Raw genomic sequence first — 14,914 nt, forward strand, 5'->3', positions numbered from 1 at the left:
TTATTTGCTGACAAGCTACTCCATCATCCTACAGTTAAATAAATACAAACCATTAGCAATATAAAATTAATCGGGAAAAAATATCACGGAGTTACATTTTAATAGGACATAAATTAAGGGGGTCAAGATGACAAAAAGAGAAATAACAGAAACAAAAGAGCCTTGAGGTGATATCCGATTATTTTATGAACAGTGGAAAATGACGGGGCACAAACGTGACTGGCAACAACGGAGGGGGCGTGGCCTAAATTCAGCCGGGACAGGAAGGGTTTTTTATGCTTCAAAGTGCTGCTTTCGCGGCTCGGTTATTCTGATTTCCCCTCAAAGCCTGCATGCTGGCGGTGAACATGTGATATACGAAAAACGAAAATAGATATGATGACATTAGTACACCGGCAGTGTTTAGAATGAATGGGTCCATCACACGGACTTCCGATTTTGTCCCGTTCAGGTAAGACCATTGGATCAAATCATCAAAAGACAGCTAAGCAGTTTAAGCTAGCTGCCCTCCCTTATAGACACAGGTGATTGAGATTACAGAATGCGAGTGATGTGTTATAAACCATGTGCAAAGCGTGATCATTCATTAGTATTATGTGATAATCTAGGTCTGACGTTTTGGTGGCTTTATTTTCGTTTTAAGTCAAGCGTTTCTCTGGGCAGGTCAGATTAAGAAATGTCCTAACTTGAATGTGCTTCACGTGAAATAATTTACATTTAAATTAAAATGTTGCAGAGCAAGTTTAGAGAAGAGTTAAGCTGTGCCTCACCCAACAGTTGCAGACGGTGTATTTCATGTGTAAATCCACACAAGGAGAAGGGTGTGGTGCTCAGATCAACATAACATCACCTTACGGATGAATTACACTATGTTCATATTCACTGACGATTTTAAAGGGGAACATGACTCTTTTACACTGTGTTTAATCAGGACTCCTTGCATAACCGTGCTTGGAAGGAGGGTGGCGTTTAAACTATTCATATTTAAACTTTTTTGTCATTTTGTCTGTTTACAGCAGTAAGTGTATTTTATTAAGACTTTATAACAACATAAACTAGTGCATAGGCCCTGCATTTTTCATCAACGGAACGCAGTGTAATTCTGTGAGTGTAATTCTGCATGTCCGTGACTACATGCACAGACATGCAGTCAAAAGCTAGGTCTTCCTGAGAACTCTGGTGCATATGTTGACGCTGTGTGTAAGAAGAATGCACCATGATAAGTCTTTTTTTTCTCTCCTTTAGAGTCTCTGGAGAGAGAGATTTACCTTTGGAATAATGCCAGAGCAGGATATCTGGATGCTGTTCAACCTTGTTTTTGTTTAGAGACAACGGGGAGCCATGGTTCTACGGGCGTCTCCTTTCCCCAACGGGTTCGTTGCTGGCATCCACGCCACAGGATGGGCGTTAATTGTGCCATGCTTCTGGTATCTTGATCGCGTTATTGCTGTGTGCAAGTCCACCACAAAGGAGAAGAGGGAGCGACAGGAGGAAGAATGTTACCTCCGCCCACTCAAGGTCTTCTTCGGCTCTATTTTCTTCTTCCTTTTCTTCCTCCTCACAGCCCCCTTGGCTTTCCTGGGATTTTTGCTCTGGGCGCCGCTTCAGGCCTGCCGCCGGCCGTTTTCCTACCACAGAGTGGAACTGACCTCAGCAGAGAAGGAGACAAACAGAGGCTTTGAGCAAACGGGAAAGGCGTCCTTTACCTTCGCCTCAGCCAATCTGTGTCTCTTACCAGACAGCCTGGCTCGCTTCAACAACCTGGGCCACACCCAGCGGAGGGCATACGAGATCGGCAAGCGTATCGCGGAGAGCGTCGTGCGACCCAATGTGATAATCACGGTGGAATCTCCCAGCAGCTGCGGCCCTGTCAGCCCCTCGGACAGCATCATCCCCAGAGCTTGCTCAGACACAGACGGGGGCTTGGAGGGGCAGTCTCAACCCACAGGAGATCATCGATCGGAACCAACCGAAAGTTCTGTGTCCTCTGATGACGCAGAGGAACCACTGACCGAGCCATCCTCTTCCCAACTGAACTATAATGAGAACTCCAACAAACAGGGGCAGCCTGGTCGCAAGAGTCCTGCTGCTTTGTTCTCCCAGCGTACTCGTCAGCAGGATGAGGAACCCTGGGAGGTGTCGCCCTTCTTCCCGGCCAATATCGATATACTGTGTCTGGAAGAGGTGTTTGATAAGAGAGCTGCTAAGAAGCTCACCAATACACTTAAACCACTGTTTGGACACATACTGCATGATGTCGGCGTGTACGCCTGCCAGCCGCCGTGCAGATGTTCTGCCTTTAAGTTCTTCAACAGTGGTCTGTTCATGGCCAGTAGGTTCCCAGTGCTGGAGGCCCAGTACCACTGGTTTCCCAACAGCCGTGGGGAAGACGCTCTGGCTGCCAAGGGTCTGCTCGCCACTAAGGTGCCTCGTTAATCTGACAATAAGTTGTTTTTTATTTATGTGCTGAGGAATGTACTAGCATATCAGCTTCCTGAGCTAATCTTCTAGAAGAGATTGAGTCACAAACATATGAAAAGATATCCTAAATAGTTCATCATGCTGGTTCAACTAAATAAGCTTTGATTCTTGATTAAGGAAGATGCTATATAAATAATCCAAAGAGGTTATTAAATTAAATTAAGTTAAAAACTGTTGGAACTAAAGGTGCAACAATCAGAACTTTCCTGACCAAAACCTATTTTGATTTCATTCTGAAAACTAACCTGCTAATTCCATTTTGTTTTTAGTTTAAAGGCTATATAGCACATTTGGGAAAAGTGCTGAACACTTGAGGTTGTTAATCCATCAGACATCGGAGGAAAATGATCCCCGCTTATGCATCGAAGCATGTGGGGATCTGTCTTTTATAAAACTTACAACAGGGTGATTAGTTTATACTTCAAAAATGCTGGGAAGTCTTAGTTTGCATTTAATGAACCAAAAAAAGCTGATTTTTTTCAGCATTTTGTTGTCAAAATAAGACTTATCAGGTTATTAATTTATATTTTTCTATTCAAACTATATAAGTGCCTTCAAATTAAAGGTTGGATTGTCTTTTTAGAAGTTAAATTTGATATGATGTTCCTGTCAAACATGATAATTTTTTCAGAAGAAGGTACTCAGTAATAGTAGAAGATGCCAATAAGTATGGGAGGGGGCTGCATTTGTTTAACCAGTAACCCTAAGACAAGATCAAACCACATGATTTGAACATTTTCAGGTTCTAATCGGGCAGAATCAGAAACAGAAGAAAGTGGTTGGCTATTTCAACTGCACGCATCTTCATGCACCGGAGGGTGAGCGCCAATTTCATATTTGGTTCGATCAGATAGGCTCACGTTTTTAAACTACTTTCCCCGTGTTGCCCACAGGTGAGGGGAAGATTCGCTGTGACCAGCTGGACATGGTCACCAGGTGGATCGGGGAATTCCAGGCCGCCCACAAACAGCCTGACGAGGAGGTGGTTTTTGATGTGCTCTGCGGGGATTTTAACTTTGACAACTGCTCACCTGGTATGTCTTGTTCGCAGTTATAGCTGGTGTTATGATATGGACATTTTAAAGCTCATTTTAGACCTGTTTGAATAAGCATGTAATCTGTCCTGTGTAGATGACGTTTTGGAACAGAACCACAGTTTGTTTGAGGAGTACAGAGATCCGTGCAGAGCAGAAGCTGGAAAAGAGAAGCCCTGGGTTATTGGTTGGTAGTATTTACATCTTTTTTTTTATCATTTCAGTAAGGAGGTTTGAATTGTAGTGTGTACGCCAGACTTTTTACATTAGCTTTTTTTATGTTTGAATCATGTTGAAACTGCATCACGTCCCTTCCACTTGATGGTTTCGCACTTCTTCATGGTGGTTTGTCTCTAAAAAAAAATCCCTGACAAAATGTGGTTAAACTCAAGGGATACGAGTATTTTTCAAAATACGATACTTGTTTGTGGTAAATGTCGACAGTCCTGATTGGACAATCTTACGACTGTGTTTTGTTTTCCCTAACCAAAGGTACTCTGCTCGAGCAGCCTTCTTTGTACGAGGAGGATGTGAACTCCCCAGAAACGCTACAAAGGTTGTTTTTTTTTGTAGCTTTCTTCTGTTTACTCCAGCAGAAATATGATGAGAGTAGCATTATTTAAATTTAGAGTATTCATTGTGGAGACATGACGAGCTGTTTTTTTTTTTCTTTGTGTCTCTGTAGGACTTTAGTATCAGAGGAGGTGAGGAAGCAGTACATCTCTCCTCCTGTTCCTAAACAGGGTGTTCCTCTGGTTTACCCAGAACCCGGCCAGCCTTGGATTGGGCGTCGGATTGATTACATTCTCTACCGGGAAACCTCTATTTCAAAGCTCTGCAGAACAGTACGTTCACTGTTGAGTTCTTATCTTGCCCTGCTCTGTTCCCAGTTAACCCCATGTTCCTCCTCATTCTAGAAAATATCCTAATAAATTGAGAGTCATATATAAACAAATTAAAGCAAAGCTAACATATTTGGGTTTGCTTTTACCCATGCAGGAACTGGAAGAAGTGACCTTCATATCTCAGCTGGCTGGGCTTACTGATCATGTTCCTGTTGGCTTGAAATTGAAAGTCAGTATGAACGCTGACCACGAGGATGAATGAGAGCTAATTTAAAGAGCGGGGGCCAAACGTACACAATTTTACAGTTTTACTTTAAACTGTTTATTGACATACTTGAATTTGTAATTTTAGAAAAACTTTTAACCACTGGTACGTTTGTGACACAGGTGGAACTTACATTTTTTAAAATATTTTTTATGGTTTCACACTTCATTTTATACATTTAGAGCTGCTCAGAGTTGTTGCATTGATCTTTACAAAGCTATGTTTTGAATCAGCAGAAAAGAAAATTCTTCTTAAATAATGTCATTTTTCTGTCTTGCTATAAATGTGTCATCTACTATGATGTCAAATGTCTGACTATTAAACTCATTGATCACAGGTGCCATTAAGTTCATAAAGTTTGTGTGCATGATCACAGATTTATTATATCTCATAAGCAAACTGCTGCTTTGGGTTTGTGTATTTATAGGTTGATTTGGTTAAATCACTTAGAATAGATTAGTATGATCAGAATGATTAGGATGATTACTAAGAGATTAGATTATGTCAGATTGGTTTAGATTGTTTTTTTTATTTAATAAATTATATAATTTAAAAATTCTCCTTAGAGTCTTCTCATATTGTGCTCTGCTGTTTAATGATTAGCATTATTTTATGCTATAAAACATTTACATTCGATTTAAAAAAAAAAACAAACCATACAATATCGCTAAGGGACCAGCATTTTCTCATGGGGCTGTTCAAGAGAAATGCAGTGTACTCATTGTTAATTTTATACAGTTAAACCCCAAATTACTCATACTCCTTTTAGGTATGATATTAATGTAAATAAAATTATCTAAATGGCCTTTATAAAATAAGTACTTCTTTTACTTTGTTTCATTATCATGTTTAATTTTCAATCACAAACAACCATCTTGGTTGAATTTAAAAAGTATATAATCAAAAGCCGCAATCAAAAGCCGCCGGAAGATCTATCTATGTGTATTTCTTACTTTAAATGTTAGTCTCAACAAATCAATGAAACAAAAAATGAAAATATTACTATTTATTTACTACAGATGACTAAGTATGTCGTGATTCTAATTAAGTAATTGAACATGTTACTCTGAAAGTGCTCATTGTGTTAGGATTTGTTTCACTCTATCATAAGTCAAGGTAAACCATTTAAAGCTGGTTTATAATGTAAAATACAAGACAGGATGTTTGAGATTAATCGCCGACAGGTGGCGGTACTTCCAGTTATGTTCACCGCATAGAAAACAACGAAGAACTGTACAAACCAATCAGAATCCAAGGACAAGATCCACTTCCTGTTTTTATCGCTCGTGGGTAACTTTAACGGAGAGCGACTGTTTTGCTCTGTAGCTCAAAAATCATGAATATTCTGTGTAAATCCAGAATATTGGTATCTTCAGTTTGTCGGATAAGTAGTTTATTAGATCAATTGGCTGTTCCTGGATGCACGAGTTTGATATTCAAAGCCCGGTGCCACAGACTTGCTGTTAATTTATCGTCATGTCAACAACGCTGGCGTTACGGAGCGTGTCTCGGGTGTCCATTTGAGTCAAAAAGATGCTACACAGACAGAGGTGAGGGCAGACTCACAGAAAGACCGGAGACATTAGAGGAAAAGGAGGAAGATAACAGGAGTAACTCCCAGATCCAGGGTAAGATGTATCTATCTGCTATAATAACGAAGCACGTTATTATAGCAAGCAGGGTTTTTTTTTACTGTATAAATGTAATGAAATGATCCAGAAATTGAAAGACTAATAAAATTATGGGAACATGCTGTTTGTTGCTAGTCAAGGCAAAATTAGCCAGTTCCTGTCATTTATTGGCGACAGACTAGTCAGGCACAGTTGTTTTTATTATCTTATGTACTAAATATTTTTATTAGATGCTATTTATTTTTACTATTAAAGGTTACAAAAAGTATTTATTTTTCAACTTACTTTTTGAAATCTTATATAGGATGCTTTATAGTAACAAAAATAAACAGTCAAATTAATTCATTATGAAAGTCAGACTGAAAGTCAGTCTTAAAAATCCTCAAATACTTAAAGATTTTCTTATTTTGTCCAGGATTTTCCGAGGTGTTCACTCTCGACGTTCTGACCTCTCTACTCCATCAAGAAAATGCTGTGGACCTGTGTGTGATTAAAGTGCCGGATCATATTCAATATGCAGATTACTTCATTGTGGTCAGTGGTGTCTCACCAAGACATATCCGTGCCATGGCTCTTTATGCTATTAAAGTGGTAACTATTCTTGACTTGCTTTCTATTCGATATATTAATAAAAGCAGCCTACATTTGTTTTCAAAGTCAGTACTAAGACTTGCTCTCCTTCAGTTCAAGTTTATGAGGAAACACGGAGATCCACATGTCAAGATTGAAGGCAAAGATGCAGAGGACTGGATGTGTGTTGACTTTGGTGTGTAAAACTCCTAAAGAAAATGGTTTTTCCCAAGTGGTGTTGCTGTTTTAAAAGTAGATTTTGTTTCTTTCTCAGGTAAAATGGTTGTTCACTTCATGTTGCCTGAGACCAGAGAAGTGTATGAACTGGAGAAACTGTGGATTTTGCGTACCTATGACGAGCAGCTGAAGAAAATCCCTGCAGAGACGCTGCCAGAAGACTTCATATTTGATGCCAATGAATTTACAAAATGACTATATTTAAACAGAGCCAGAAGTCAACTAATTCATTAAAAATTTTAGCTGACTTTTTCAGTGATTTGTCGGTGCATGTGCTTTTGTATTAAATAAAAAATTTTAACAAGGTCAGTCCTTCCTTTTTTTTGCATCGCGCCTATGCCATACTGGTAAAGTTTGTAAAATGACTGAGTTCCTGAATGTCTGCAGCACAGTCCCCTATAACTTTGAAGATTTGAATTAAAAATAAAAATTTAGTTTTACTTCCTTTATCATCTTGATAAGTGTCGGGTAACAAGATCAATATGAAACCTTGTTAATTACTGACCCAGCTGGTTTAACTTTCTAAATAGTTGCCAAGTGCAGGTATGAGCAACTTTAGACCAGAAGCTGTTGTCACTGCATCCTGACTTATTAAGATTCAAACAAATCTATCTCTTCTGAATGAAGCGTTCTCCTATCTTTCCCACTTTTAAGAGTGGATATGAGAATTGAGTCTTTGTTACATTGAAACTACTTTGAAGCATAAGATAAAGGATCACTGGACAAAAGTATAACAATGTAGAATTTTTATTGCAGCAACTTGGATATGCAGAAATAATTTAACCTCAGAACTGATGGTTGTTTGCAAACATTCTAATTCAATCAGTAAATTAACTGATTGTTAATTGACAATTGTAAATAATAATTGATATTATTTACATATATATTGTGGGAAATGCACATGAATATATAGTGAACAGGTAAAATTAGTCTGTAGGACTGAGGAAAAACAGTTTTTCCATGATCAGGAGGAAATAAAAGAAATATATATATATATAAATACACACACTATTTTATCTTGCACACTTATCCCTAATGGGTTTTTAAGGATCTTTTTGAGTTTTCCAACAGTGAAACTTAAGCAACGCTATTTATTTTCCGGAACTCCCCTTTACAATGTTAACATTTCAAAGTATCTGTAGAGATGGAGAGTGGTTCCAGTTAACTTCACCTAGAAAACTGTGCAATAGCAGATTGTAACAGTTTGCACACTTTGCGGCCTTCCAATTATTGGACTGACTCACAGCAGTTTGATGGGTGCAAAAAGAGGAATGGAAGGTAACCAAAGCCAACAATTTCAAATTGATGTTTTCTACTTGTTCAAACAGTTTGATTGGAGCATACAGGAAAAACAACGTTGCTATAGCTAAACTTTTACATACGACATGGTTTAACCCAGCACTTAAGTTGACTGAAAGCCTGACCTCTAGCTGAACGTCAACCAAGTTTCTGATGAAGTATAAAAACAGAGCAGCACCACTGGTTCAAACCTTGTTCTCAACAGCTTCAACATACTAGGCAACCTCAATACACAATCAGTGTCTGACTCTAATCTAGGGTCCAACTCCTAGCTACTAATTATAACACAAGGTATTTAAAATCAAACACACACTCTGTTTGGTATCAGTGGTGATTCTGACATAAAATGTTGCTCTGGGCTACTTTTAAACCATGGACAATTACAAGTGATTGGTCATTTTACCCAGAAAGCAGTGGGCTTCTTCAAGCTAAGCTATATTGATAAAATGCCTCCCATTTATACCTGTTCTATCTTCATACTGCAGGTTCTCTCAAATTCCAGTCTCTTGTTAGATCAAACAAAAGTATTTCTAGTGTTAGTAAAGTTTATACATGATTAAATAACAGAGGATTCATTTTTGAACATTTTCTTATTTTGTCATGCTCTAGCCACATTATGTGACAGATCAACACAAATTAGAGGAACATTATAATAAAGAAAGGAACTGCTACAAGGTTTTTTAACTGTTCTATAATAAATTTGTGAAGTATAGCATAGTTATTATACCCCCCATATGCAACTACCCAATAGCTGATTGTTTTTGAGGGACCAAGCAAAGACTCATCTGACTGATCTTGAGCTTTTTGTTGGGTATCATGTAAAATTAAACAACAGATTATGTAAAACATTGAAGTTTTTTATTGATTGTGATGTGACAAAAGGTGATAAAGTTCAAGTTGCATTATTAATTTTGTAAAGCAATGTATAACACATAGCATACTAATATAATCCTATAACCTCCAAGATAGCCACAGCTACACTTCATTGGCTTGTTGTCGGGAGATATGCCTGTATAAAACTTCCTGCTTGAAAGCTTTTGTGCTACTTAGATTTCAAAAAATGGGGTCTGTTGACATGTTTTTACCACATTCTGTGTTGTGGTACCAGTCCAGGTCACTTTGTCCCCTCTATAGGGATTCATCTGCATGTTTACAGCTTTAACTGGTTCTCTAGCCACAGCTATATATGTTGCTTCGACTTGTAAACTGATAATCACTCTTTACTGTTTGAAGATGCATAAATGTCTGTTTCCATTATCCTTTTGAGCTTTATGTTGTCTTCTGATACTGTCATACTGTCTTGTTCCTGTATAACAAACTCTTGGGAACAAAGAAATATCAAATAAGTTTCAACAAGCAACTATTTTTAAATTGCACTGATTTTGTATTTGGAAGTCTATAAACATGGCCATTATAAGGTTTATAAATGTTTTGTTTCTGGTCATGCTGCATAATATCAGCTTATCTCTGGTGAACTTTAAGGAACGCTGAAATGTGAAAGAAATTTTCCACTCAGATTTTGCTGTGTGACATAATGATGTCATTACCCACACAGTCGTTTTACCTACTGTTGTGTGGTCATTAGGAGTCTACTTGTTGATGGAGTAGATTATGAGGAAAGGGGCGATTAGTTATAGCATTCTGCAAGCAGCAGTGGCAGACTATCTCTCCTGCATGAGTTGTTTTTGTATAAAGGTGCAACACGCTGCCCTAAATGGGTTATTTCATGCAACATAAATGAACAAAGCCAACATAAAGCTTTCCATCCCATGCTTGTGTGTATGTGACAACTTAATGTTCTGCAGAGAAAACAGGCTGGATAATGGGCAGCTGTTTTATCACTCTCTCAGTGTGCATCTATTGGGGAATTAATCATTCATCTCCCAGCGCCTCAGAACACTTTCAGGGCTCTGTCGTCCACACTGTTGGGATTCCTGGGCCATTTTAACATCAAGCAAAATATGCTTTGATCAAAACCAGCCCATCTTAACTGTGGCCGTAGGGATTGTTGCCTTTCCAGACAGTGAACCTCCACCACAGTTTAGTCTGCTGCAGCCTTTTATGTTTTTCCTTTCAGCTTCATCCTGAAATATGTTTATTTCTAAAAACAATAAAAATAACGTAAACTTCAACCAATTTCCATGCTTCTCTTGAAGAAAAGCATCTCTTTAGCGTGATACTGCCATCACACCATGTTTTGTGGTGTGGCAAAAGTGAATTCAGGGTGATATTTTAGTGTTAGTGATAGTTTTTCGCCGCACATTACGGTATGTTTTGTGCACAGGCCAAAAAGTTTCATATTAATCTGGTCAGACTAGGGCACCTTCAAACTGTTTTTGTGCTTCTCTTTTAAAGGAGCTCATGGTGGTGACAGCGATAGGAGTTTGCCTTTAAGTCATTTGGTTGCCAACTCAATTCAAGCTGCGCCTGCCTTTATTGCTGGAGTTGGTTGTTTTTGTCAGACTGCCCCAGGCTGTGGCTACAGTAAACTAGCTTGCCATCATCAGTGTGTGAATGTGTGTGTGAACAGAAAATGTCTGATTTTGGCGCCTGAACAGCGCTGTGTAAGTTTGACTTAATTTCATGATTTTGGCGCCTGAACAGCGCTCTGTAAGTTTGACTTAATTTCATGAGATAGTCAAATATATTTCCTCGTCATGTCATCAAACTGAAATTGCCCTCAAAACAAATTGCTTTCGATCAGTTGTGTTAACTTTGTGAGATTCAAATGTTTGTGATGCTTGTGTTTATGTAGTTTGGAGGCTGCCTGTTGCTCTTTGGAATACTTTAAAACATTTGACATGTCAAAAACATTTTACACAATTTAGTTAAATTTGATGATGATGGATGGGATTTCATTTACGTCTGAGGGCTCCTTGATCTTCACCACGCTGTTTGTTTGCTAACGTTCTACAACAAACTACCAAGGCTTTCGTGGAACAGCTGTATTTAAGCTGAGATCAAGTATGCCACACTTCAGATTTTTATTTAAAAGCAAAGAAAAACCCCTACTTTTATGCACAAATACGCTCCTGTTGCTGTTCTGCTGCGTAAAATATGAAAAGAAATTGATATCGCTTGTCAAAATGTCATACGTTGTATTTGTTGAAAGAACACAGAGGATGTCTCTTGTACTAAACAGCACACTTAGGAGACTCTACATTGCGACCACCTGGTCCATGTTTGTCTGCCAAACGCAGTGAGACAGAGAATGTAAATCAGATGTACAACATTGAGCAGATTCTCTGCACAGCATGTGTTTATTTTCCAAGGAAAATGATAAATTGTCAAAGAGAAAGACAGCTTTGCGCTACTTAGCTGTTATTTTATTGCTTTCACTGCCAGAATCCAGAGTGACAACTGAACAGGAATAAAAGAAGACACTGAACATCATGGACACGTTGACAATATGATTGGTTTAATCAACAGAACATGAAGCTTTTGTTGCTTCTCGCCATCAGAAGGCAACTTGGAAATGATATAAAATTGTTAATACATGCCTATGCGTGTTTTTTTAAAACATCTCAATATTTATTGAAAAATGCGAGACTAAAAAAAATATTTTTTTTCACTTTTCTACGTTCTGTTCATGTAAGACCTGTGCTAAAGTTTATGTCTGTCATAGATAACAGCAGCACTCATCTCCTGTCAAATTTCACTTGAGTGCTCCTCAAAGAAAATAGTTGCCATTAGTCTTGTCTTGCCATTTAGAGGGGCTGAGAGCAACTTGTGCCCTCCATCACCTGAAATTAGAAGTTTGTGGGTTTGTCTGATTTGCCGAGCGGTTTTCCTGTTGTTTGGTATGGTTTGAACCTGCGCAGTCTGGTATGGATCAGAATTGCCAACCTAAAACAACTATGTGTCAGTGAATAGTGCAGAAAAAGCACGAGTGTGACCGTTTCGTGTCCCTGTTGATACAAGAGATGTGCTTATGGCTATATTATATATTATGACTGCTCCAGTGTGATTATGAGGCGTTACAACGGAAGAAAGATCTGTTTTCATTAGTTTGTTTTATAGAGGAGCTTCTCTGGATGTTTTCTCAGTCAGCTGTAGCATCATCTAGCCAGGCACATGCAGCTTTCGAACATCAGCCATGGAAAAAAGCTTCATATCATTAGCTTTATTCAAGAATATCAAGCAGGATGTGATCACCTAATCTAATTACTGTGAGAATTTCCTTTATAAGAAAATGTGCTGTTTTAACCCCATAATCAATGCATAATAAAGTTAAAATACAAAAAAAATTAAAAAAATGAATCCATGATGTAGGGGTCTGTCTGACTTCCATAATTGAATTTCCTACCAGCTGCAAAGGACTCGGTGATCTTGCAAAAATATTAATTTGTGGTATTATAATGCAGAAATAATTAATTACTCACACACAATGAACTTCTAATGTAGCTCATCTGAAATTATTTTAAAAGCAACAATGGGGCAAATGTAGTCCGTCACGTCAAGCAACTTTTTAATGAACCTAGTGCCGACACCTTTTGTGTTTTCATAATGTAACCGTGCATCTCTATTTTATTTCACTGCTCGACCATTACAGGTTTAATTAAGCTAATGAGGCAACAGATATTTCTCAGGAGTGGCTTTGAAGGAAAATGAAATCAGCCCCTCTGCCACCCCCTCTCCTCACGCTCCGCGCTCACTATAAAAGACAGGGCAACGTTGGGGATCTGCTGCAGGAGCTCGTGAACAAGCAAGTAAACCACAACGGCACTTTTATCAAACTGACAAGAGTAAGGAAGTTTTCTGTTTCATCTTAGTCGAAACTTCATTTTTTGACAAGAAATCTGGAATACCTTTTGATCTAGAGTGTGTAATCTGTGTTGGTGTAAAATCTTTTTGCTTAGTAAGCATTTGCTGTTTTTTTTTTTCTTTTTTCCCCTAAATTTGAACCTAGGACACTCCGACGCTGTGATGTCGCCAACTCTTCTGGCTCTTTGCTTGCTGGTATGTTTCCTCTCTGGCAGAGACGCTTATCCAGTCAAGCCTGCCAGTCCCCGGGAAGGAGCTCCACCTGAGGAGCTTGCCAAGTATTACTCTGCACTGAGACATTATATCAATCTCATTACAAGACAGAGGTAAGTTTTTAAGTTTCTTTTATATTTTCTTAAGTGCCTTGAATCACCCGGGTATATCAAGAAGGTGCTGATGTGATGATTATTTCACTTTTTCATGCACAGGTATGGAAAAAGAGACAACCCAGACACTGTATTTTCTGACCTGTTCGTGAAAGAGAGCTCAGAAACTCTTCCAGGATCCAACTACATAAGGTAAGAATCTAATTGGCTGAATGAGCCGCAATTAAGACACAGAGTTTCACAAATAAAAAGCGAGAGAGTTAGAGATGCAGCGATCAACTGAAAAGAGATCAGTCAGTCGAGCTTTCTTAACTGGTTCTTAATTGGTACTGAAAAGTCTGATCTCTTTTGCACTAGAACTTTCATCTTTAGGTTCATAACATATTCCATGCACTGTAATGTACTTTTTTGAGCAGAAACAATTGAAATAAAAGTTAGGGACATACACTTTGAGGCACAAATGCGACCAAATTTGTTACTTCTTCATTTTCAGTTGTATTCAAAAACCACTGCCTGTATCAAAAAACCTGCAGAACATGTGTTTCTCCATTACGTGGTCAGAATCGGTCAAACTGTGAATCAGTCGGGCAGACGTAAAATGTATCGTTCAGGAAAAGTCTGACTGGTGCATGTGTAAGATCAAGACTATCAGTGACTCCGATGAACTTTGTGTGTATTCATGTAGATACGAAGGGCTCCCGGGGTGGTGATTCCTCCTGCTTTGTCACCTCAGAAGATGGTACAATATGTCTATTACCAACATGGAAGAAACTTGTGTTGCATGAAATAAACTTCATTTGTCAGTCTGTCCAGCTGTGCTCTAATTTATTCAATGATTTTTGATCGTGGGCAAGGGGCACCAGTTATCACACACACATTAAGAGAGGCTTTTTTTTGCCATATAGAGAAAGATGGGATTATTAGTCCTTATGTGACTGCAATTAGTGCACTAAATATATCTTTTCTAGTAAAATATACAAAGAATAGAGATGTATCACTGCTTATCTGAAAATTTGAGAGAAAAAAAGCAAGTAAGAAAATACAGTTTGCAGGACAAAGCTATATAATAATGCATCAAACTTATATATAGCGTTTTAGGGACTCGCACATGTAATCAAATGGAGATTACCTTGGGTTTTCTTCGTGTCACATATTATTTAGTCATCTGTGAATTCACTAATAAATGCAGTTATTGCCAAGTATTACTTGGCAATAGTTATTAGTTAGTCTGAAAGCAAAAATCGATGGCTGTCAATAATGGTATGTTAATAGCTCCTTTAAATATTTGATTTTCCTTTAATTCAAATATTTTTAGTAGCAACCTATAATGCTGCAACAATGTAACCATCCCTCTAACTACCTTTACACATATACAGCATTTTTATATAAACTGAAGGTAACATAGTTACTTGATTGTGCTATGAAATGGCACTTTGTGCTTGAGAAATATGCAACACCGCCC

General features: G+C 38.3%; 3 protein-coding genes across 3 annotated transcripts; all 3 read left to right on the forward strand.

Moving 5' to 3' along the window:
- The first annotated feature begins 203 nt into the window (after positions 1–203).
- On the forward strand, positions 204–4,968 carry smpd5 (sphingomyelin phosphodiesterase 5). The gene is made up of 8 exons (XM_008432527.2): positions 204–451; positions 1,246–2,424; positions 3,224–3,299; positions 3,375–3,515; positions 3,613–3,702; positions 4,008–4,071; positions 4,201–4,360; positions 4,515–4,968. Exons 2-8 carry the CDS (start codon positions 1,342–1,344, stop codon positions 4,620–4,622), a joined length of 1,722 nt encoding a protein of 573 aa, XP_008430749.1. The 5' UTR covers positions 204–451; positions 1,246–1,341; the 3' UTR covers positions 4,623–4,968.
- Positions 4,969–5,864: 896 nt separating this feature from the next.
- Positions 5,865–7,372, forward strand: malsu1 (mitochondrial assembly of ribosomal large subunit 1). The gene is made up of 4 exons (XM_008432526.2): positions 5,865–6,253; positions 6,672–6,847; positions 6,941–7,022; positions 7,101–7,372. Exons 1-4 carry the CDS (start codon positions 5,962–5,964, stop codon positions 7,256–7,258), a joined length of 708 nt encoding a protein of 235 aa, XP_008430748.1. The 5' UTR covers positions 5,865–5,961; the 3' UTR covers positions 7,259–7,372.
- Positions 7,373–7,477: 105 nt separating this feature from the next.
- On the forward strand, positions 7,478–14,262 carry LOC108167040 (peptide YY-like). The gene is given in 5 exon segments (XM_017309766.1): positions 7,478–13,069; positions 13,072–13,107; positions 13,272–13,452; positions 13,555–13,644; positions 14,138–14,262. Coding segments are annotated over 5 exon segments (432 nt in total). The 5' UTR covers positions 7,478–12,969; the 3' UTR covers positions 14,163–14,262.
- Positions 14,263–14,914: the final 652 nt, after the last annotated feature.

This window comes from Poecilia reticulata, linkage group LG16 (assembly GCF_000633615.1).
Source record: "Poecilia reticulata strain Guanapo linkage group LG16, Guppy_female_1.0+MT, whole genome shotgun sequence".
NCBI lineage: Eukaryota > Metazoa > Chordata > Actinopteri > Cyprinodontiformes > Poeciliidae > Poecilia > Poecilia reticulata.